This window comes from Papio anubis, unplaced genomic scaffold (genome assembly GCF_008728515.1).
Source record: "Papio anubis isolate 15944 unplaced genomic scaffold, Panubis1.0 scaffold64, whole genome shotgun sequence".
In the NCBI taxonomy this organism is placed as follows: Eukaryota; Metazoa; Chordata; class Mammalia; order Primates; family Cercopithecidae; genus Papio; species Papio anubis.
The window spans coordinates 202473-225714 of record NW_022166619.1 but is presented as its reverse complement, the minus strand read 5'-3'; the positions used below and the strand labels follow the sequence as shown (position 1 = coordinate 225714).

At 58.2% G+C, this 23242-nt stretch overlaps 1 protein-coding gene across 7 annotated transcripts in view; it reads right to left on the bottom strand.

Annotated features, from left to right (window-relative positions):
- Positions 1 to 23242, bottom strand: part of VAV2 (vav guanine nucleotide exchange factor 2) — a 236379-nt gene that overhangs the window by 35441 nt on the left and 177696 nt on the right. For 4 of the 7 annotated variants that reach the window (XM_009187902.3, XM_009187906.3, XM_009187904.3 and 1 more), the window contains exons 5-10: positions 15947 to 16049; positions 13688 to 13702; positions 12530 to 12628; positions 10676 to 10744; positions 9520 to 9620; positions 156 to 255 (exon numbers count right to left, since the gene is read on the bottom strand). In XM_009187902.3, the coding sequence (XP_009186166.1) occupies positions 156 to 255; positions 9520 to 9620; positions 10676 to 10744; positions 12530 to 12628; positions 13688 to 13702; positions 15947 to 16049 (487 nt within the window). The remainder of the gene's footprint in view (positions 1 to 155; positions 256 to 9519; positions 9621 to 10675; positions 10745 to 12529; positions 12629 to 13687; positions 13703 to 15946; positions 16050 to 23242) is intronic. The other 3 variants (XM_009187903.3, XM_003911125.5, XM_009187905.4) reach the window with 1 other exon arrangement.

The window sequence follows — 23242 nt, the reverse complement described above, 5'->3', positions numbered from 1 at the left end:
GAAAAATCTACAAAAAACCATTACATCACCATCCCCGTCACCACCTTCCCAACAAACGGGCAAGAGAGAGGCTGGTACCTAATGAGCTCCGGCCTGCAAGCTGCAACCTCAGAGCCAGGGCCAGGGGGCCAGGGCCAACGCCTGGCAGGACTTACCTCGACTTTCTGCCTGAAGTCCTCCCGGCTGGCCAGGAGCTGGTTCAGAGTGTTCTGGGCGTGCTCCATGTGGCTGCAGTACTCCCCGTAGATCAGGAGCCTGGACAGTGCACACACACGCACACACACACAGGTTTAATGAGCGGCTCGGGGCTGCAGTGAGCCCGTCCATTTTTCCCAGCAGGCTGTAGGTGTGCAACCAACAGTCCCCTCCCCTGGCAGCTCCCTGCGCGTGGACATATTCGACGGCCAGCAGGCTGCTTTACCCTTCCTGAAATGCTACCGGGCCGCAGGACCGCTGCCGGCATGCTGGGAGAGGGGGATGCCCCGCTCTTCCTGAGTCCCAGGTGGTTCTAGGTCAGGTCCCGGCTGGGGATGCAGGGTGGAGCTCTCAACCCCCCATCCCACCCCCGAAAAGGGCCAACACTGGAGGAAAGAGAAGCCCCTGGCATCCCCCCGGGAAGGAAGACCCCAGGAGGGCTCAGACTCTTGCCCCTAGGCCCTGACCACCGAGGCCTATGCTGGCTCAGGGCTCACCCTGGTGCTGTGCCAGGTGGGGAACCCCCAAGTGTCACCCTTGGTGCTTCTACATGGTGCCTGAATTCCACAAGCAGGGGACAACAGCCGTCAGTGACGGCCCCCTCCTCACCAGGGATGCAGGCAGTCATGTGGCCCCCGGACCTGGGAGGACCAGCAAAGTCCCAGGAGGATGCCCAGGAGGCCGGCCGTCGTGTCCTGCCCACCGCCTCCTCCTGGCCTCGGCATCGCTCTCTCCCGGCCACTCTGATTCCCACTTCAGTGCCTTGTGCTGGTCTCTTCCGCCACAGTACCTTCTCCCTTGCCCTGCACTGGGCCCGTTATCTCTACAAACTGGAACCCAGGGTTCCCGGCCTCTGGAGCCTCAGGGTCTCAGGTTACCAGCCTGAAATTTCATCTTGAAAACCCTGTCACCCCACCGACAGGGCAGTCCCGAAGAAGAAGAACCACGCCAGGTGACCATGTTGGTGACAACAAGGATGACAAGAGCCACCACTCGCCGAGGCAGCTGCTGCCAGGTGCTTTGCCGACAAGCCTGACGACCTTTTCTGCCCATTTGTAAAGATGGGTGTGATCAGCTCCATCCTTCAGGCAGGGCGACTGAGGCCTCCATGAACTTGCTAGGAGCTGACAGTCTGGCCTGCAAGGCTAGGCCGGACCCAGCGTCCTGGTGATGTGCTCTCTGGCAGGGCTGCGTGTTAGTGTCTGGAGGCTTCCCTGGCCTGCGAAGCCCAGTGCAGGCTCTCGGGACCAGGTCACCATGGCCTCTGCGCCATTTCTCTTTCCATCATGAGAGCTGCTTTGCTGTAGGGCACCCGGCCTGGGGCTCGGGGCAGGCAGCGGGGCCTGAAGCTTGGCTTTTGTGGAGGGCGGCCCTCGGGAAGAAGTGTCCTGATTGTGGCATCTTGATGCAGGGACAGGTTTCCATCCATGTGGCTCTGCCACGTGGGCCCTAGACAGGCCCCACTCCCTATGGGGTTTTGGACCACACAATGCTCACTTTCTTTCCAACTCTGGCGTTCTGGGCTCGTAAGAACACAACAGTGGCCGGGAACACACTTTCTGCCCAGGGAGCACATCCCGTTGCTGCTGGCTCAGGCACACGGACAGGCATCTTGACACACTTCCCACTCCCAAAAAATGCTCAAGAGGCTGTCCTCACCGCAGCCAGGGGCGACAGAGGCCCTGACACCCTCCGAGCACTGCACGTGGGGCCCAGTGGCTGGTACCTCCTCAGGCCGCCCGAGAATCCTCCCTCACAAGCCTGCAGGGACATTTCTGGCATGCGAGGCTGACGGTCCACCACTGTGATAAAGGACCTGAATCTGCTCGAAGCTCACCTGGCCCAGCCACAGTCAAGCAAAGCACCCGTGGCCGGTCCCACAGGGCCCACATGTGGGGTCTGTACGGGTGTGTCCCGTGTCCACAGATCTGGGAGGTCTGCACAGAAGCATCACCATCATTGCAAAGGGCCTGCCTCCTGCCTGGTGCCGGGGCCGTGTGTTGACCGGGAGCCACTTTAAATGGGAACCTGCTCCCTGGTTTCCACCTAAATGAGTCTGTTACTACACTGATGATCATTTTCATATAAAAGTTGGTGAAAACCTATCATCTCTGGAAGCAATCAAGAAAAAGGTTTTTCCCCTTAAAAAAAAAAATGAACAAAAGCTTCAGAAGCCCCCGGTAGAGTAGGAGAAGGGAGAAGGAACAGAGGGACATTTAAGAGACCACCAGGCAGCCTGAAAAGTGACGGACAAGACACTGAGCCCTAGCGGCTGCCTGCACCTGCCCCGCTCCAGATTGGTGTTTTCTCCACTCTAAGAGAACGATCAGAGCCAGGCGCAGAAGACACGCCACACACACTGGGCATCACTTGGTGCCAGGACCTGGGCTGGAAGCTCTGGGACTGTGACTGTCGCCGTTCTACTCATGGGGACACTGAGGCTCTGAGAGGCTGCACTCCTGCCTCCTGGCTGTGCCTCCCATCTGATGATGACACCAGCCCACAAGCACGGCAGGAGGTCCAGGGAGACCCGGAACCCTAAGGCCCCCCAGCCCACCCCTGTGGCCCCTTTGAAAAATGCCCCTGACCTGGCCTAAGGACTCCAGGTGGGGAAACCAGGGCAGGTGATGAACCTTGAGGCTTTCAGAGCTTCCCAAGACTGCCTAGAGGTGGGAGGGGGAGTCTGGGCTGGGGAGGCAGAAAGCCAGAGCCCCCAGCGAGGGGTCCTCCCTGCATGGAGCAGTGTCTGCTGCTGCTGGGGCTGGGGCCATGCTGGGGCAGGAGGGATCACGTGACACCACACTGCCTGACTTCCCACCAGGCATGGGCTCAGCTGGAAGCTCTGGGACTCTGACTGTTGCCATTCTACCCACGGGGACATTGAGGCTCAGAGAGGCCTGTGCTGAGAAGGAAATCACACCAGCAGTCACCAACCCCAAAGCCCAGGTGCTTGGGCTGCAGTGCCCTGCCTGCTGGCTGTGCACCACCGCAGACTCGGCTTCAAGCATTTCAGGTGAGCTGGGCGCAGTGACAGCCCCAGCCCCTCTCCATCGAGGGAAGTCTTCATGTGGGTGGAAAAATCACCCAACTGAAGTCCAGTGGATAACATGCCTGGTACCAGCAGCTCTAGCGTGGCCGAACCAGCCTTGTGAGCTCCCCGTTTCAATTTCACACCAGGTCACCTGGGCCCGAGGTTTAGGCGGACGAGGGGCCGGGGTGCGGATCTCAGCCTTACTCTCCTTACACCATGCCCCACTGGGAACGCCCCCACCAGCCACAGCACCGCTGAGCCGGCAGCCTTCTCCATCTGGCAAACTTCTACTCATCCGTCAAAACCCTCCCCTATCATTGCCCCTTCTGTGCCACCTTCTTCACCTCAACCCCTGCCCCAGCAGGGCCAGAGGGAAAAGCAAAGAGATAGGTCAAAGGGCAGCAGGTAGAGGGCTGTCCAAAGTCAGTGGGAGCCCAAAGAGGAGGCTTCCCCGGGTGATCCTCGCCCCCCAGCTCTGAGCTCCTGCAGTGGGTCTCACTCCTCCCCATGTCCCAGCACCCAGCCCGGAGCCTGCCTGCACCAGGCACTCACACATGGCTGTGAGCGGCCACAGCCACAAGCCTGGATACAGGTTCTTCTATCCATTTGATAAAAGGATGCAGGGGGTGGGGGTGGGGGGAACGGCAGACACTTGCAGCAAACAGGAGAAGAACTACTCCTGGGGAAAGACACACAGACCTCCATGAAGAACCCGAAAGGGCCCTGGCCGTGGGAAGTGCTTCACACCTGGGCTCACTGCATCCTCACAGAACCACTTTCAGGACAGGGGCCCTGAGGCTCAGAGAGGTGACATGACTTCTGAGGTCGCCCAGCAAGAACAGATTCCAAAGCGAATGCACGTGGCTCCCAACCCTGGCCCTTAGGGCCCCAGGGTGAGGCCTCTGCAGAGAGACACTCTCTCCGTTGAATCCAGAAGGGCACTCAAGGGACCCGCGCCCTCTCTCACCCGACCCAGGTGCAGAGCAGATGCCAGCACCTGCACATCCCCAGCCCCACTGACCACGGGCAGCTGGCAATGGAGAGGGCCTCGGACCAGAACTCGGCTGCAGTGGGTCCACCAGAGCCTCACACTGTGACCTTATTTGGTCACGATACAGATGCAATCAAAGTAAGGACGGATGAGGCCATGCTGAAGGAAGGTGGCCCTAAATCCAACGACAGTGGCCTCAGAGAACGACACAGAGACGTGGGGAGGCCACGTGAAGACGAGGACAGAGAATGAAGCAGCCACAGCCAGGAACGCCCGGGCCCCCAGCAGCTGCAGGACATAGGAAGGATCCCCCTGGAGCCTCTGTAGGATGTATGACCCGGGCATATCTGGACTTTGGCTCAGTGAGATTAATTTAGGATTCTGGCCTCCAGAATGGAGTCATCTCTGTTGTTTCAAGCCACCATATTTGCGGTCATTGTTACAGCCAAACCAGGTCACTCACATAGATGCCTTCACCCTCCGTCCACACCACCAGGTCACTCACATGGACGCCTTCACCCTCCGTCCACACCACCAGGTCACTCACAAGGATGCCTTCACCCTCCGTCCACACCACAGGATTCTGAACACCTGCCACATGCCAGGCAGCATGGGCCACAGAGTCCCCAGGGGGCACAGTTTGACTTTTCCCCGAAAAATAGAGAGAAAATGACGGTGACTCCAAGCCTCTTGGAGGAAGTCAGCTAAGGAGGCAAACGTTTACAGGCCTTAATTCTAACCAGTTTTACTACTATTAAGAAAAAGGAGCCGAAACTTGGAAATAAGGCAGCACACAGGGGCACACGTGCACACGCACACACACACGTGTACACACACACACACACAAGCACACACACGCACACACAGGATTTCGTGGACTCCTGGTCTGGCTGGAGCACCTCTCGGGGGCAGCCTCCTCTGGCTCTGGCTGACTCCTCTCCTGGAGAAAGTTGCTCAGGCACAAATGATTTCTGTCCTGCCAGAGGACATGGCCCCAAAGGTCCCAGTGTGGTCACCTTGCAAGGCACAGCCCACCGTGTCCAGTGTCCTGCCCTAGCTCCCCTCTCTGCCGACAAGCTGTGTGAGTTGACAGACGTGTGGCCTCGTTCGTGAGTTGACAGACCCGTGGCCACAGCTCCGTGGGTATTTGTGTGAGGATTATGGTTTTTAACTTTCTGAGTACGTTAAGCTCTGACCCCACTACACAGCGCACAAATGCCTCCTCCAGAGACCCCTGTCCTCTGCCCATTTTCCTCACGGTGTCACCTCTGCCTCTAGTCCACAAAGCTCCAACCTCTCAAGATGCCCAGGGACAGGCCAGCGCGGGTTGAGGGCCGCAGGCCATGGGCTCAGGCACGGACCAAGGATGCAGGAACAAGCGGGTCCACGGCTGAGCTGCCAGCTCTGGCCTCCGTTTCCCCATCTGGGAAGTGGGGGTTAGACAGAGCGGGATCTAAGGCTTCTTGACTTCAGAGGTTCCCAAAGGCAGCCCTGCCAGAGGAGGTGGCCAAGCCAACCCCTACCGGGGGTTTTGAGGTGGACCGTGGCCAGGGACTCTCCCTGCAGGCAGTACCCCGGAACCACCCAGCCTTGGACTTCGGGTAGGAACCATCCACAGGGCAGCCTCACTCGTTCCAGGATTCCGAGCGAAGTCTCGGTGCACCAAAGCGCTCGCCTGTCTTGGATCCTTCATCTCCAAACGCACAGGGAAATCCCACACAGCCCCAGGGGAGGAGGGCATGGCCTTCATCTTGTTCTGTTCTGCGTTCCTCCCAAAAGTGCTTGTGCAAAGATCCACAGAGAGCGGCTCTTGAAAGCCAGTCCGTGGCCTTCCTGCGGGGCTGCCAGCTCCCTGAGGCCGTTCCCTTTGTAGCTCTCCTGCCTCCACGTCCCCGTATGCCCCCACTCCCCCAGCATGACTCACCGCCTCACTCAAAGAAGCCACCAGGGGCTGGACTCCCCAGGCCCAGCCTGGCCAGCCCCAGCCACAGAGAAAAAACCACATAGCTCTGTCTTACATCCAGAGCTGCAGAATGCAAGCTCCTTCCCAAGGCCCAGTGTCCCTCTGGGTGGGCGATGCCCCTTTTTAGGCCTACAGGGAAAGGCTAAGAGGAGCTCCTGCCTTGTCTGAGGACCAAGGCTACATTCATAAAGGTATAACGTCAAAAAGAGGGAGGTGACTGTCCCCTGCCACTCAGTGCTGGTCACGCCACACCGGGACGCTACTCCACCCTTCACCCCTGACGAGCTGCCAGACCCTGTCACAAAGCCCCTCAGCAGCTTCCTCGTGCCCTCGCTTTAAAAAAGACACATTCTAAATCCTTGCCTTGGCCTGGAAGCCCCTGCAGGACCCTCCAGTCTTTCCCTAGAGAGCTGCCCCTTTCCTACTGGGCTCCTGCCTCTCACCTTCCCCCAACCTTCTGCTCCCCCACCCGCCTCGCCCCACCCCTGCAGGACTGTGCTCAAGGGGACCCGTCCTCGGCTGCACAGCCCTCACGGGTCTCCTGGGCTCTCCAGCAATGCCACAGCGCCCCCGAGCCCCTCTGTCTTGTCTTGGTTCTCATCCCTCCCAACCAGTGAGAGGCCAGTAGCTCTGTTCACTGCGTATCCTCGGTCCAGAGCTCAGCAGCCGTACACAGCAGGCACTCTATAAAAGCTTCAGGACTCATCCAGCAAGCGAGAACCAGGACCTTGGGGCCGACTCCACAGTGAGAGGAACGGGGCAGAAAAGCTGGATGCTGGGATGGAACCACGATGACTTGGTGATGAGCTTTGATGAAACGCTGCCAGCCCCTTCCCCAAACAGACCCTGACTGACGGGTCTGGCCACGGGCCTCGCTCCCAGGGACGAAGCCGCCTGTCCACAGAGCTCTCGGGCCGGGCCTGTGACTGGATGCGCTGCCCACACTGCAGTGGCACTCCAAGGCAGAGATGCCCGCTGTTCCTGGGCGGGAACCACGCATGCAAGGTCCTGCTGGTGGGACGGGGCCAGGGGTGTCACAGGGCAGCCTGACTGCGAAGGGAGGCTCCTGGGAGAGGGCAGGCTATCCCCCCTGTCACTCCACCTCACAACCAGCCATTCCTGCTCCAGCGCTTCAGCCTTGAACGGGCCTCAAAGTAAACCCCGCTTCATCCGTGGCTCCCTCCCTTCCTGGCCGAGGGACAGCACGAACAAGGCACTGAGAAGGTCCGCTGTACCCCACACCTGGGACACTGGGCCGACGGCCAGTGCGACCCGCCAGCCGGGCTCTATTGGCTCACCAGCAGATGAAGGGAACACCTTGCTGGGGCAGGTGAGGGAGCTGTCCTCCCCCGACCCCTGCCCACTCTTACCCCTCCGGGACTGGCCAGTGTGCTCACACCTGCTGGGCCTCGTCAGCTCTCCTGGTCACCTCTGTCACCTGACCACAAGCACTGCCTGCTCCCTCGCGTCTCCGGGAAGCCCCGAAGCCATGGCCCCTGGAGAGCAGGCTCTGGGACCCTCCTCACTGCGGAGGGGGGAGCGCCTTTCCTGGAGCTACGGAGCACACGGGGAAGCACCTGCAGGGTTTCCCAGGCAATGCGCCTGAGAATCCAGCCCTGGGCCTGTCCCCAGCTGCCTGGACAGGGAGGGGTGCGAGCTGTGCTGACAACCACCTGGCGGACAACGCAGGGGACCCTCCTAGAAATGAGGGAGAGATGGACCTGGGCACCCAATGCCTGGCCCAGGGCCGTGTGGTCAGATGCGCCTGTGGGGTCTTCTACAACTCCCCAGGCTCCACAGCAGATCCTCCCAAGAGTGGACCCCGGACATGGTATTTGTAACAAGCTCCCCAGAGGCTCTAGTGAGCAGCCAAGTTCAGGACGCATTAGCATAGACCCCTTCGGGCACCTCCAAAAGATCTCCAAGGGACAGAGAGCTTGGCACCGTCCCCTGATGGGGCTCTCTCGAGACTTCCATGGCTGGAAACGCCATCTCCCCAGCCTCTGACAGCCTGGGCATCGTCTAACCCCCAGAAATGCTACCTCCCCAGCCTCCGACAGCCTGGGCATCGTCTAACCCCCAGAAACGCCACCTCCCCAGACTCCGACAGCCTGGGCATCGTCTAACCCCCAGAAACGCCACCTCCCCAGACTCCGACAGCCTGGGCATCGGCTAAGCCCCAGAAATGCCATCTCCCCGGCCTCTGACAGCCTGGGCATTGTCTAAGCCCCAGAAACGCCATCTCCCTGGCCTCCAACAGCCTGGGCATCGTCTAAGCTTCACGTGCCACCTCCTTTCCTTGTCCATCCCTAGCACAAAAAGAACCAGCCAAGGCACAGAGGAAGCAGGGGCCCAAGATCTCCACTGGGACAGCCAAGCCACTCGGATGGCGACCCCTCACAGCTAGTTAGAAACGTCCAGAATCCCGATCCTGCCCCTGCCGAGCTCCCACAGGATACTAGGCTCCTGTCCTTTCCATCAACCGAATGCGCGGCTAGGGGTGGTACATTATCCTCAACAAGGGAGGACGGGGTCCAGAGCTCCCACAGGACAGGAGCCTGGCTCTGCATCCTCTCCATCAACCAGGCTGCGGCTCAGGCTGGCTCTGCACCCTCTCCATCAACCAGGCTGCGGCTCAGGCTGGCTCTGCACCCTCTCCATCAACCAGGCTGCGGCTCAGGCTGGCTCTGCACCCTCTCCATCAACCAGGCTGCGGCTCAGGCTGGCTCTGCACCCTCTCCATCAACCAGGCTGCGGCTCAGGCTGGCTCTGCACCCTCTCCATCAACCAGGCTGCGGCTCGGGGTGGGCGGTATCCTCAACAAGGGAGGACGGGGTCCAGAGCTCCCACAGGACAGGAGCCTGGCTCTGCACCCTCTCCATCAACCAGGCTGCGGCTCAGGCTGGCTCTGCACCCTCTCCATCAACCAGGCTGCGGCTCAGGCTGGCTCCTGCCCCACACTGCCGGAGACTCCCGCAGGATGCTAGGCTCCACGTCACTCCCATTCCAAACCGAGCTCTGGAAACAGGAGATTTGGGAAGTATCCTCAACAGGGAGGGGCCGGGGTCCCAGAGCTCCCACAGGACAGGAGCCTGGCTCTGCACCCTCTCCATCCAGCGAGGCTCGCGGCTCAGGCTGGCTCTGCCCTCTCCATCAGCCAGGCCTACGGCTCGGGCTGAGGCACCCTCTCCATCAACCAGGCTGCGGCTCGGGGTGGGTGGCATTCTCAACAAGGGAGGACGGTGTCCAGAGGGGGCAGCCCCTGTCTCGGGACACCCTAAAAACTCTCCCGCAGACAGAGAGGGGCCAAGGAGCCCCAGAGGGCCAGCAGCCACTCACCTTTCCTTGAAATCGAGAAAGACCTTGGCCAGCGTGCTGCCCCCCACCATCATGGACACGTCGATGGCCCTCAGGAAGCTGTGATGCACCTTGATCAGGTCCTGGGTTGAAAAAGAGCCGTGAGTGCCTGGCCAGGCCCACCCAAGGCTAGACGGGAGCGCCACCCTTAAGGCACCCCTATGGTTCTGTGGTTCCTGTTAAGGGGCTGAGGGGCCCGAGTGCTGGGCCTGCACCCCACATATCTGTGCATGCCAGGGTGTCATTCCGGTAGAAGATTCTATGGCAATGGCGCACAGAAGAGCCAGTACGTGTGGGAGGGAAGCCGCCCTCAGCCCGCATCAGCCCATCTGATACACAGCGGCCGACTCAGGACAGGCTCTGCAGACAGAGTGGGGCGGCACAGTGCAGTACCCTTGTGCCCAGGCCACACCCCAGGACCCCCATCCCCACCTCAGGCCTCTTTCTGTCTGTAGTCCTCCATCCAGACCACAGCTCAAGGCCAGATGAACTCTGGGTCAGAGGCACAGACTACAGGAAGCTCTGGGGTCCAAGCCAGCCTCATCCAGGGCAGAGTGACCAGAGCCCACCCTTGCAGCTAATGAGATGCCCAGGGAGGCAGGACACAGCCACCGCATGGGCTGCTGGCACCTGTGGCCACCAGGCCAGGAGGAAGGGCCAGGAGCAGCGTGTCCCCGGAGGAAGCCCACCCACGCGTGGCCGCCGGAGCCTGGTGCCAGCGCCCTGCTCTGCTGACCATGTCAGGGTGACTCTGCATGGGGAACTGCCTTTCTATGACTGCGTTCAGACACCCGCAGGGCGGGCGAGGGGGTCTGCTCAAAGGGGTGGAGGGACACGTTTCTCTCTGGCTGCTGACAAAAACGTCATTTACATTCTCAGGGTCATCCGTGCCTCCAGCCATGCACGTCAGTGCCGCCCTCACCCGCAGACAAGGGGAGCTCAGAAACCTGCTACCCTGGCTCCTAAATCCAAAGACCGTGGAGAGAGGGGTGGGGGCTCCTCCTTCCGGCCAGCATGAGCCACAGCGGAGCTGCAGGGGTGCAGCTCTCCAAGGCCCTGGGGGACAGCAGCACATGTGTGGCCAGTGCCGAGTTAGAGCCCAGAGCCCGGCATGAGCGAGGGGGGCCAGGACCCTTACCTCCAGGTTAATGAAGACAGCCGCCATGTCCGCCGGGCTCAGAACCAGCCGCAGAGGGCTCATGTAGTTCTGGAAGAGAGAAGTCCACCACTGCCACCCTGCTGCCGTCACCCACCCTCTCAAGGTCACAGCTGCTGGGGAGGGTCCCTGGGACAGCTCCAAGGCAGGCACACTGGGGTGCTCCATGCTTACTGGGGTACACCTGTGTTCTGGCCACATCGGGCTCCATTCTCTGGGGGTGAGTTCAGGGCAGGGAGGTGTGTGGGGGTAAAGATTCTAATGCTCCCAGCATGACCGGGGCAGAGTCCTGTGATGGCCACTCATACACAGGGTGGACGTGGGCACTATGGCTGCCCTGAGGTGGGCGTTGGGGTTGTGGCTTGCGGTGAGGGGCTGAGACCCAGGAGGCAGGGCCATCACCCGCGGGGACTCTCTGGATGGACAGGGCCGTGGTCCCCACCTAGCACTCAAACGCTGAGCATGTGCTCCTGAGCACGACCCCAAAACTGTCATCAAAAGGGACGCTCTCCATCTGGAGAAGTGCCGGCGGGGGTGCAGGCTGTGGACCAGAGTCCTCCAGTCCCAGCCTCAGGCGGGATGTGAAGTGAAAACAAGGGCGTGTGAGGCTGCCGACCCTGCTCTGGAGGCCCGGGGAGGCCCTGCCACCCTCTCCTCTCCTGCTCCCCAAGTGGCTCCTGGTCAGGGTGGCCAGCAGCTCTGCAGGCATCCTCTGGGCCCAGCTGCGGGACCACTCCTTGGCCACCCCGTGACGCAGAGAGCATCGTCCAAGCAAACACACCCAGGTGGCAGCCCCAGGCAGGGTGGAGACAGACCCCAAGAGCCCTCCTGCTTTCTGAGGCAGCACTCAGCCGTGGAGGGACGCAGAGGCCGGCAGGACCCCAGCAGAGGCCGACCTCAGAGCCAGGATTCTCGGAAGGGGCGGGACTCTGCCAGGGCACGAGCAGGGCTTCAAGGGAGCAGGAAGGACCTGGGAGAGGATGTACAGATGTGTGTGCAGAAAGGCCGCTGGCCGAGGACCAGAGGGTGGGGTAGCAGGAGGGGGCCCAGACGGAGCAAGGCCAGCCTGGGTCCAAGGGGGCAGAGCAGGTCTCCTGGCTGGAGGCACCACGGCCACCCTGGACCCCACACCACAACCGGAGGATAGAAATGAGACTCCAGCTTAAAACAAGGTTTGTTTTTCTCCCCAGTAAACACTAGCAGTTGGCAATGAAGACTCAGAAGTGCTGGGGAAATGTCCCAGAGCCAGGCTGATCAGGTGCCTACAGGAGGCCCGAGTCGGGTAGGGCAGGTGAAGGCCCATCCTCAGCCCTCTAGGAGCTCAGCAGGCCAGCGTGGGAGGACTCAGATGCACCAGAGAGGAACAGCTGGGCAAGGAGCTTGGAGTCTGCAGCTCCGGTCACTAGCCCCGACCATGCCTTGTGCAGGACACTCCCAGCTCCCCATGGGAGCTTTCTTCCCTTTTACAGAGGCAGAGGCTGAGGTGGGAGAGGCTGGGGAGCAGCTCTAAGTGGGGTCGGGGGGAATACATGAGGAGCTAGCTCAGCGCCTGCCTTACAGCAATGTTCAGGAGCTGAAGCTCCCACCCCGACTAGGCTCGGAGGAGGGGCAGGGACAGGCGCAGGCTGGGGCTTCAGGGGTTGCAGAGAAAGGAGAGAGCACCCTCCTTTTGGGCAGGGGATACCTGGAGGCAGAGCTGGGAGGGCCACCAGATCTCCTTCGCCTGTCAGAGAGGCCCTGTGGCCCTGCCTCCGGAATGCACTCCCAGGGGATGGGTGGCCCTGCAGTGACCACAGTGGCCGCTGCCGTTTTCCGGCAGCCACCGCCCGCCCTCACCTTCTCTATGTCCTCCAGGGTGTGGTAGTACTTGGCCTCGGTCTCCTGGATCTCCAGCAGGCAGCAGTTCCTCTTGTCATCCTCAGTCATGCTCATTTTCTAGAGGAGGGAAGGGGGTGTCAGCAGGACCCCATGAGCCCAGTCAGCCGCCACCTGCACGTCTGCACCGTGACACCCGAACACCTCCGCACACGAGGACACCTCCTCGGGTTTGCCCACGAGGTCACTGAGTGTGCAGTGCTGCAGCCGGATGGGTGACAGAGAGGGCCAACCCCTTCGCATCCATTTTGCAGATGAAGAAACTGAGGCACGGGGAGGGGACATGACATGCGGACAGTGCCAAGGAAGGCTTGGAGGCAGAGGCTTCTACAATCCCAGGCTCCTACTCCTCTGATTCTGAATCTCAGTTCTTCGCCAGACTGGGGTGAGGGCCTCAGAAGCTATCCCCTCCCGCACAGGAGCAGGAGTGAGTTGCTAAAGCACCTACTGCGTGCATAAGTCCTCCCTATACAGCAGACTGTGTGCGCGGCTCCATGCAGACCACATCCACTGAGACACTGCACGTCTCAGCACCAGCCACCTGTAGGCTGGACTCTTCCCCCAAGTGTCCACCGGTTTCTAGCCAGGGGGCCTGAGATGACCCCACCTCCACCAGCAGGGTCCCTGGGGCCTCCTCCAGAGCAGGGCCTGCCCCCACCTCCGGTGGAATGTGGCCGGGGCCGGACTGTTCAGAGGTTGCCTGGCCAGGGGTCCAGGGTGAGGTGACAGGTGGGGTCACTGTGGGGCAGTGGGGGATTTTCCCAACACTATCTTGAAGGTTCTGTTAGGCTGGGTGAACCACATCTGTCAGAAGGTTCTGGAGAAATGGTGCTGAGACCCACAGCACTTGTGTCAGCCCTAAGACCATCATCATCCTCCAAGAAATCCCCAAGGGTCCCCTTGGGGTCTGCCAGGCTGCAGATCTCTAAGGCAACATGCAAGATGGGGTACAGGACCACGGGGGTGCTAAGGGTCTGTGATGCCTGAGGTCACGTGTGCCTGACCATGTCTCCCTGGGGGCAGGGTCCCGAGTTTTCTAGAGAGGTCTGAGACCTCCCTGAAAGGTCAAGAAGACGGCGCAGGCAGGACGTCCCCAACCTCCCCTTCCAGGCCACTCACCTGCATGTATCTAATCTGCAAGCGTGGAGAAAGAAACCAGAAACAGTGCCAGTTAGCAGGGCCCACACTGTCCTTGCAACCTGAGCCTGGGACATCAGGAACACCACCCCACAACCAGCCAACAGACCCGAAGCCACATCACAGCCCCTCGTGCTGCCCAGCTGGGCAGGGTGACGGCTCAGGGGCCAGAGCCTCCACAGCAGACCCCCTACCCAGGCTCTGGAAGAGGCACCTGCCATCCTCTGGCTTTTCCTTTGGGGAAGTCACCATCTCTATTACCTTCTACTGGGGCTGTTCAGAGAGCTCCAGACATGATAGGGAAGGACATGGAAGCAGCTGTTTTATCTCAGAGGACCCTGGTAGGAAGCAGGAACTGCCCCTTGCTCCCCACCCCTGCCTGGATAGACTGGACAGCTCGAGACCAGCGGGACCAGCGCTGGGCACGAGGACACTATGCAGAGCCTGACAGCAGGGTGCATTCCACCCCAGACACAGGCAACACTGTTACCCAGCCTGGCAGGTTCTGTGGACACTCCATGTCCCTTCACATGTTTTCTCAAAGAAGTCTGAGACCTCTTCAGACCTCTTCAGAACCAGGGACAGCAGCGGGCTCCAGGGAGCACCCACTCTCGCCAGGCATGGATGGGGGTCTTGAGAGAGAGGGCCTGTGTGATCCAGGGCCAGGATCCCCCACACAACCAATGCACCCACCTGCTGAAGTTTACCCGCAGGATGCCCAGCTTTCAAACGACTTGGGGAGGGACCCGGCCTTGACCAGTCAGAGCTTATTCCCAAGTCCAGACGGCTCGCCGGCCACCTTGGGACCTCTCAGGCCAGCTCTGGGGAGGTGAGGGGAGCCCCCAGCAGCAGGGCCATGGCTCAGGCTTCCAGCCCTAACAGCTGCCCAGCCAGGCTCCCCAGGAAGGCAAACTGGAGGCCCTGCTGCCTCCACAAAGGGCCATCATCCCTTGGGGGGAGACCCCCCGGTAATGGTGGGGAACAAAACTCAGCTCAAGACCCTTCAGGGACAAGCAGAGAAACCTGCTCTTGAGTCAGTTTGGGGGCTGTGAGACCCCCAGCCCTGCACCTGCCTGTCTCTCCCAGCAGCATGCCAGCAGAGCGGGCAAGGCCTCCGGGCAAGGCCTCTTTAGGGATCTGTTTCCCCGGCTTTCTGCCTTTCCGCCACCAGCTGGTTCCTCCCACACTAAAAGAAAACACTAAGATCAGCTTTTTGAGAAACTTCCCATTTCTTCAGGGAAAGCCAGTGGCATCAAAAGCCTCCACGGTTGGCAAGTGGCATCTTGCCCACTCTTGGGAGCCTGGGGGTCCGAGGGCCTGTGACCTGCCCCACCAGGTCCCTGACTCCCCATTCCAGCTCTGCTGGATCCCCAACCTTCCACACAGCAGCTGCTGGCAATAAACCCACGCGGAGGAAACTGGCATCCGAGCGATTATTCGCCACTGCCTGCAGGGAAATAAACATCCTCCACACATAAAAGACGCACAGCTGGCTAATTGGGCCAATATTGGTCTCATCACTCTCCACACAAAGGGGGAAAATGATGCGTGCTTTAGACTGTGAGCCAAGTTACTATCTTAAGGCTCCCTGGGTAGGAAGGACTGAGGGTCCTGCAAACCATCGGAAGAAGAATCCCATGCCAACACGGGTGGGGGTCACGACAGTGGTGGTGTCACCTCTGGGGCACCTGACAACATCTCCATAGAGAGGAAGGGCACAGAGCGGACCAGGAGTCACTGAGGGTTTCCAAGGATACTCCTTGGAGGAGCCCCGAGGGGACTGGCAAGGACCAAGGCGTGCACTCTCTGGACGTCCCCCTGCAACCAGAGGAGCTGGTTGGCTCAGACATGGGGATGGCTCAGTATTGTGTTAAGCAAGGGCCAGGCTGCTCTGCAAGGGAAGGGAGCAGAGAGGAGAGGAGGGGAGGGGAGAGGAGGGGAGGGAAGGGGAAGGGAGAGGACAGGAGGGGAGGGGAGGGGAGGGGAGGGAAAGGAAGGGGAGAGAAGAGGAGGGGAGGGGAGAGGAGGAAAGGGGAGGGGAGGGGAGAAGAGGGAAGGAGAAGGAAGGGAAGAGGAGGGGAGGGGAGGGGAGAAGAGGGAAGGGGAAGGAAGGGGAGAGGAGGGGAGGGGAGAAGAGGGAAGGGGAAGGGAGGGAAGAAGAGGGGAGGGGAGAGGAGGGAAGGGGAGAGGAGGGGAAGGGGAGGTGAGAGGAGGGGAGGGGAGGAGCAGGGCAGGGCTCACCATGGGCTGCTGCACTTCCACCTTGATGATGTCCTCGTAGATGTCGTCCCCTCCATCCTCACACGGGACGCAGTCGTAGATGTCCTCCCCCAGGTCATGCTCGCTGTACAGGAGGAGGCAGGTTAGAGGGGAGGGGAGGCTCCCACCACCCTGACTGGGGAGCCGCAGAGCACGAGGGTCCATGAGGGACACAGGCAGCTGGGGCCACAGTGAGGTCACCTGCCCAGGGCCTCAGTCTACAAAGTGGGGTGGGCCCCACCTGCAGGGCTTCTGTGGGCATGAACCTGGCAGCGCAGGGAGCATCCCCCAGGGCTCTGCCTGCTGCCTCCACAACGTGCATTTCAGAGGGATCTGCCAGGACAAAGCCCCCACTTCTCCAGCCCTTTGGTAAATGCTGGGGACACAGGCCAGAGGTCCAGGGGCAGGACCCCTGCCCTCACCAGTATCTTCCCAACCCTACCTGACGGGAGCACCCAGCTCCTGCCTCCAGACCAGAAGCCTCTCTCCCCCAGCCCAGGGCTGTGACCTGGAGCCCGGAGTGCTTCCAGCTCAGCCCTGGCTCTTCCAGTCCTTGGAGCCAAGGTGCAAAGGTTCCAGGTACATGGAGGGTGACCCGGAGTTTGTCATTTGCCTTCTGAAACCAGAGCCAAAGAAATTCCCACCAAAGTCTAATACGATAAAGCTTTGTTTTAGCTCACGGTCCTACTCCAACAAGCCGCCCGTCTGCCTGCAGGACTCAGTTCACAGGCTGCCTCCTCCAAGACACCCACCAGGATCGCCACTTGGCCTGTGATCTGGACTCTTGCAGGCACCCGTGTCCTGGATGCAGCTCCTTGGCTACATTTCCAGTGACTCTGTGAGTGGCAGCAGATGAGCCTGACCCCTCCCCACACTGGGCTTCCTCAGCCCTCCCGACGCTCCACGCCTGACCTGCTGGGGTTCAGCAAGTCTCTCATTGAATCAGCACCCAAGCCAATCCAACCACCCCGTTCCCACAGGCCCCGCTGGGGGCTCACTGCACCTGGGGGCGGAGGGGCAGGAGCTATCCCAGGCCCAGACCGGTGGTGTATTCAGCCCTGCAAGCCCTCACCCCTGCACAAGGACGCATCTCACAGCCTGGGCTCAAAGTGGGCGGCAAAGTTCACTGCGGGAAGGATGGAAATAAATGCAGAGCACCCCCTTCCACTGCCACCATGACCGGCACGCAGGGAGGCGAGGCAGGGACGGAAGCCGGGGCAGGAACCATCCCTGCGGCACTCAGGAACAGGCTCCCCAGCCACGCCGTATGCCATGGCCTCATCCCGAACCTGGCCTTTGAATATCAGCTGTCGCCTTTTAAGGCTTGGGTTGGGGAGGACCATTCGAGGTCTACTTGAGAGAGGGAGGGCATGTGTGCATTCGAGGAAGGCCCTCAGCACCTTCCCTGGAGGACACGCTGCAATGCACCTGCCACACGGCGTCCGTCCGTGGGCGAAGCATCTGTGCCTCTCTAGAGGGGAAGCTGGGGGCGAGCCCAGCTCCTGCCTTGTGGAGCCTCCCGCAGGCAGGTGGGCAAAGGAGGCGGAGGAAGCTGTCACTCCGGGTCCTCCATTTTCTGCACCACTACAGGTGTGAGTGAGGCGGCTGAAAGCCGGCCAGAGGAGCAGAGCTGGCAGAGGGCAGACGGCCCTGGGACAGACTAGGCTGATGGAACCCTCCAACCAGCATTCAAAAAGCCACGTACCCATGGGCAAGCCGCTCTGTGTGCCAGCACCTGTAGAAAAACAGTTATTCTTTTGGGCCTCACAGAATCCTTAGAGGTAGACAGCACTGTGGCCATTGTGCAAATTAAAACAAACACACTGAGGTTAAACGGTCAGCAAGGGGCAGGGCTGTGGCACTCGCTCACTGTCCTCTCCTCTCCCTGCCCGCCCTCCACCGTGAGAGGTCTGTCTGGGTGTTGCTCAGCCGTGCGGGAGAACTGAAGCCAGGGCGAAGGCAGCCGTCAGACAGGCTGGGCCCGCAATCTGGTGACAGACGCTGCCCTGGGAACAGACATGAAGGCGGGAAGGGTGCTTGTGAGCTCACAGGTTTTCTTACTAACCCATCTCAAAGGTCCGTCCCCAGCCAGGTCCAGCACCTGCCTTAGAAACTGTCACCTGTGATGACACAAATCACCTCCCCTCCTCTCCAGATGCTGTCCCCAAGGAAACAGCCCCCACTGCTCTGCCTGCCAGGCTACCAGGGACACAGGCAAAAGTGACGGCAGGGGTTGTTCTCAGCGGCTGCCAGCCACCCCACGTTTCCGTCACACGGCAGAGTGAGGCTGGCGGCAAAGCCTCTGTCGAGAACTCTTGACAGTTGGAGGCGAGGCGAGACGGGGAAGCTTCCAGGCTGCTGAACGAGACAACTCAAGGGCAGATGAGGCCACTCAGACTGTCTAGAGACAGACGTCGGCTTTTCTCCAACAAGCCAGGTGGAAGGAGGGGGGTTGGCTGTTAAATGCTGCAAGAGCTGATGACATGGATCAAAAAAGGCTGCAAGCCGGACCTGGACAGGGGCCTGGAGGACATCCCGTGCAGGGATGGCAAATGGTCACACGGTGGGGCGTCCCAACAGAGCCCAGGGCTCCCCCCAACCACTCAGGAGCGTGTTCATAAGGACCCTATGCCACCTCCATCACGGGTCGACCAGAACCGGCTGCTGACGACATGCAACGTGTTTCCTCTCCTGCAGGAGCCCCAGGCTTGTCACAGTGCAGATGGGAAACCCAGCCCAGGCTGCTGCAGGTCTCTCAGATGTCATGGACACACATTCTTCGCTCGTGGCTCCCAACGCACTGGCCTAGCACTGCCATTTACTGAGTTCTCGATGACGTGCCTGGCTCTGACAAGGCCTGAGTGTATTCTGGGAAATACAGGATACAATCCACAATCCCGGGATGCAGGAGGCATGAGCTCCATCCGGAGCCCAAACATATTAAGGAGGGACAGGGAAGGCTGGGATGGTCAGAATCTTCCTGAACAGATGAGACTCGAAAGATGCTGCTTTGAAGCCCGGGTGGACCTAGAAAAGGGGTGTGAAAGGCAGAGTCCCCCGCCCACCTCCCTCTTCCCTGGCCCAGTCAGAACTGTCAGGCTGGGATCTAGGTACCAGTCCACATCTATGTAGCACCTGCTGCATCTCAAGCTTGGTAAGAAATGGCAAGCATAGGGTTTTCACAATATTTTTGCTAAGCTTTAGAAGGATCAAAATACACCCTTAGTGGTAACTTTCTGACAAGTGGATACACCTGGGTCACTCATGCCCTTCCACATCAGAGAGCACTTTCTTTTCATTTTATTTTTTTTTGACACGGAGTCTGGCTCTGTCACCCAGGCTGGAGTGCAGTGGCCGGATCTCAGCTCACTACAAGCTCCGCCTCCCGGGTTCACGCCATTCTCCTGCCTCAGCCTCCCGAGTAGCTGGGACTACAGGTGCCCACCACATCGCCCAGCTAGTTTTTTGTATTTTTTTAGTAGAGACGGGGTTTCACCATGTTAGCCAGGATGGTCTCGATCTCCTGACCTCGTGATCTGCCCATCTCGGCCTCCCAAAGTGTTGGGGTTACAGGCTTGAGCCACCGCGCCCAGCCAGAGAGCACTTTCATCTCACCGGAGCTCCTGCCCTTGCCCATCAATCTCTTTCCTGCCCCCAGCAACCACCCTTCTGACTGTTCTTCACCACAGACGAGCCTTGTCTGCAGTAGAATGTCAATGGCGTCGTGCATTAGTTTTCATGCCTGGATTCTTTCCCTCAACATCGGGTCTTTGAGACATCCATTCTGACTTGCCCACATCTGCAGCTCATTCCTGTTTACTGCCGAGTAATAATCCATGGCATGAATAACAACAGGTTATCCATTCTCCTTCTTGACGGACATTTGGGTTGCCTCCAAGTTTTTGGTTACTATGAATAAAATCTGTTATATGAGCATTCAAGTTGTATGTGTGTGTGTGTGTGTGTGCACGCGTGCGCCTGTGCACGCATGTGTGGTGGGTGGGGGAGTTACACAGGCTTTCTTTTCCTTTGGAAACTAAATTCCACTAGGAGTGGAACTGCTGGTCAACGAGAAGGTCTAGACTGAACTTCATAAGCAGCTGACAAATGTTTTTCTAAAGTGGGTGCATTCCACACCCCCAGCTAGCAGCGCTCACCAGCCCCAGCTGCTCCACATCCTGGTCAGCTTCTGCTGTTGCCAGTCTTTTTCCATCCAGCCCCCGGAGTGCCTGTGGAGTGAAACAGAACTGTGGTTCTATTTGGCACTCCCCTGATGGCTAACGCTGCCGAGGGATCTCCTGTGTCCTTACTGTACCTTCCTTTGTGAAGCGTCTGTTCAAGACTTTTGTCCATTTCTAAAATTTGGTGGTCTGTCTTCTTACTGAATTCAGTGAGTTCTTTACATATTCTGGATACAGATATGTTTTGTGATTCTTCCCCCAGTCTCTAGCTCGGCTTTTCATTTTCTTAATGATATTGAAGCATTCACCTTTAATTTAATAAAACCTAATGTATCACATCTTTCTTCAGTCGCATCCTGGCTCTGTCCTGTGTCTGAAGAAATCCTCGCGTCTTGTCTAAGAAATCTTTGCTGTCTTTCAATCACGGTATAAAAGCATAGTTTTAGCCATTATGTTTAAGTCTCTGATTCATCTCCAGTTAATTTGTGTGCATGGTAGGAAGTAGGGTTCACTTTTTTCCCACAGGAATATCCACATGTTCCAGAACAATTTCTCAAAACTTCGCTTTTTCGAGCAGGGCATGGTGGCTCATGCCTGTTCTCCCAGCTACTAAGGAGGCTGAGGAAGGAGGATTGCTTGAGTCCAGGAGTTTGAGGCTGCAGTAAGTTATGATCGTGCCACTGCACTCCAACCTGGGCAACAGAGTGAGACCCTGACTCTCAGAAAACAAACAAACAGGTCGGGCGCGGTGGCTCAAGCCTGTAATCCCAGCACTTTGGGAGGCCGAGACGGGCGGATCACGAGGTCAGGAGATCGAGACCATCCTGGCTAACACGGTGAAACCCCGTCTCTACTAAAAAAATACAAAACACTAGCCGGGCGAGGTGGCGGGCGCCTGTAGTCCCAGCTGCTTGGGAGGCTGAGGCAGGAGAATGGCGTAAACTGAGGGGGCGGAGCTTACAGTGAGCTGCAATCCGGCCACTGCACTCCAGCCTGGGCGACAGAGCGAGACTCTGTCTCAAAAATAAATAAATTAAAAAAAGAAAAAAAGAAAACAAACAAACAAAAACCTTGCTATTGGATTGCTTGGATCTCTGTCAAAAACCAATTAGCCAAATAAGGGTGAGTCTATTTTGGAAAATCTACTCTATTCCATCAGTCTATTTGTCTCTCTCTACGCTAACACCTCCGTCTCGATAGGTTTCATAGAAACTCTTGAAACCAGTAATGTCAATCTCCCGACTCTGTTCTTCTACAAGACTGATTAAGCTATTCCAAGGCCCTCTGCATTTCCACGTAAACTGTACAACCGTCTTGTCAATTTTTAAAAAATGTCTGCTGGGATCATGACAGACACTGTACTGAGTCTACACTTTAATTTGGGGAGAACTGACATCTTAACGATAACACCTTGCAATCCACAAACATAGTATATACTTTATTTAAGTCTTCCTTAATTTCTCTCAGAGACGTTTTGTAGTATTACGACAGAGGCTTTGGAATTTAGGAAGTAGTGGGCCTTTTCTTTTTTAGCATTTTTTCTGCTTCCTTCATTCTTCCTCTTCTGAGACTGAGACTGTGTTAGATGTCCTGACATCGTCCCACATGTCTCAGGCTCTGTCCCTTCTCTCCAGGCTTCCTTCCTCCCCGTCATTCAAAGTGTGTAATTTCCAGCCTGGCGTGGTGGCGCACGCCCGTAATCCCAGCAGTTTGGGAGGCTGAGATGGGACGATCACCTGAGGTCAGGAGTTTGAGGCCAGCCTAGCCAACGTGGTGAAACCTCATCTCTACTAAGAATACAAAACTTAGCTGGGTGTAGTGGTGAGCTCCTGTAATCCCAGCTACTTGGGAGACTGAGACAGGATAATTGCTTGAGCCTGGGAGAAGGAGCTTGCAGTGAGCCGAGACTGCACCATTGCACTCCAGCCTGGGAGACAAGAGCAAAACTCTGTTTCAAAAAAATAAAAAAATAGGCCAGGTGCGGTGGCTCATGCCTGTAATCCCAGCACTTCGGGAGGCCGAGGCGGGCGGATCATGATGTCAGGAGATCGAGACCATGGTGAAACCCCGTCTTTACTAAAAATACAAAATAATTAGCCAGCAAGGTGGGGGGCACCTGTAGTCCCAGCTACTGGGGAGGCTGAAGCAGGAGTATGGCGTGAACCCGAGAGGCAGAGCTTGCAGTGAGCCGAGATCGTACCATTGCACTCCAGCCTGGGTGACAGAGCGAGACTCCGTCTCAAAAAAATAATAATAAAATGAAATTTAAAAAATAAAATAACTAAAAAATAAAATAATAAAGTGCGTAACTTCCACTGGAGTATCTTCAAGTTAAACAACTCTTCCCTGTGCCGTGTGCAGCGACTGTTCATTTCAGATATTGTGCTTTTCAGTTTGAGAATTTCCATTTGCCAGTTTTCGGTAGTTTCTATTTCCCTGCTGAGGCTCCTCATCTGTTCATTCATTCATTGCACATTTTCCTCTAAGTCCTTGACCCTATTTATACCAGCTGCTGTGATGGGTGATTTTGTATGTGAATTTGACTGGGCAAAGGACTCCCCAGAGAGCTGGTGAAGCGTTATTTCTAGGTGTGTCTGTGAAGGGGTTTCCTGAAGAGACTGACATTTGAATCAGAAGACCAAGTAAAGATTCACCCTCACCAATGCGGATGGGTGTCATCCACTCCATTGAGGGCACAAGTAGAACAAAAAAGGCGGATGGCGGCTGGGCGCGGTGGCTCACACCTGTAATCTCAGCACTTTGGGAGGCCGAGGTGGGTGGATCACGAGGTCAGGAGATCAAGACCACCCTGGCTAACACGGTGAAACCCCGTCTCCACTAAAAAAATACAGGCATGGTGGTGGGCACCTGTAGTCCCAGCTACTCAGGAGGCTGAGGCAGGAGAATGACATGAACCCAGGAGGCAGAGCGTGCAGTGAGCCGAGATTGCGCCACTGCACTCCAGCCTGGGCAACAGAGCGAGACTCTGTCTCAAAAAAAAAAAAAAAAGGGTGGAAGGTGACGAACTTGTTCTCTTCTGAAGTTGAGACATCCATCGTTTCCTGCCCTCTGACATCGGAACTCCTCCTGGTTGTCA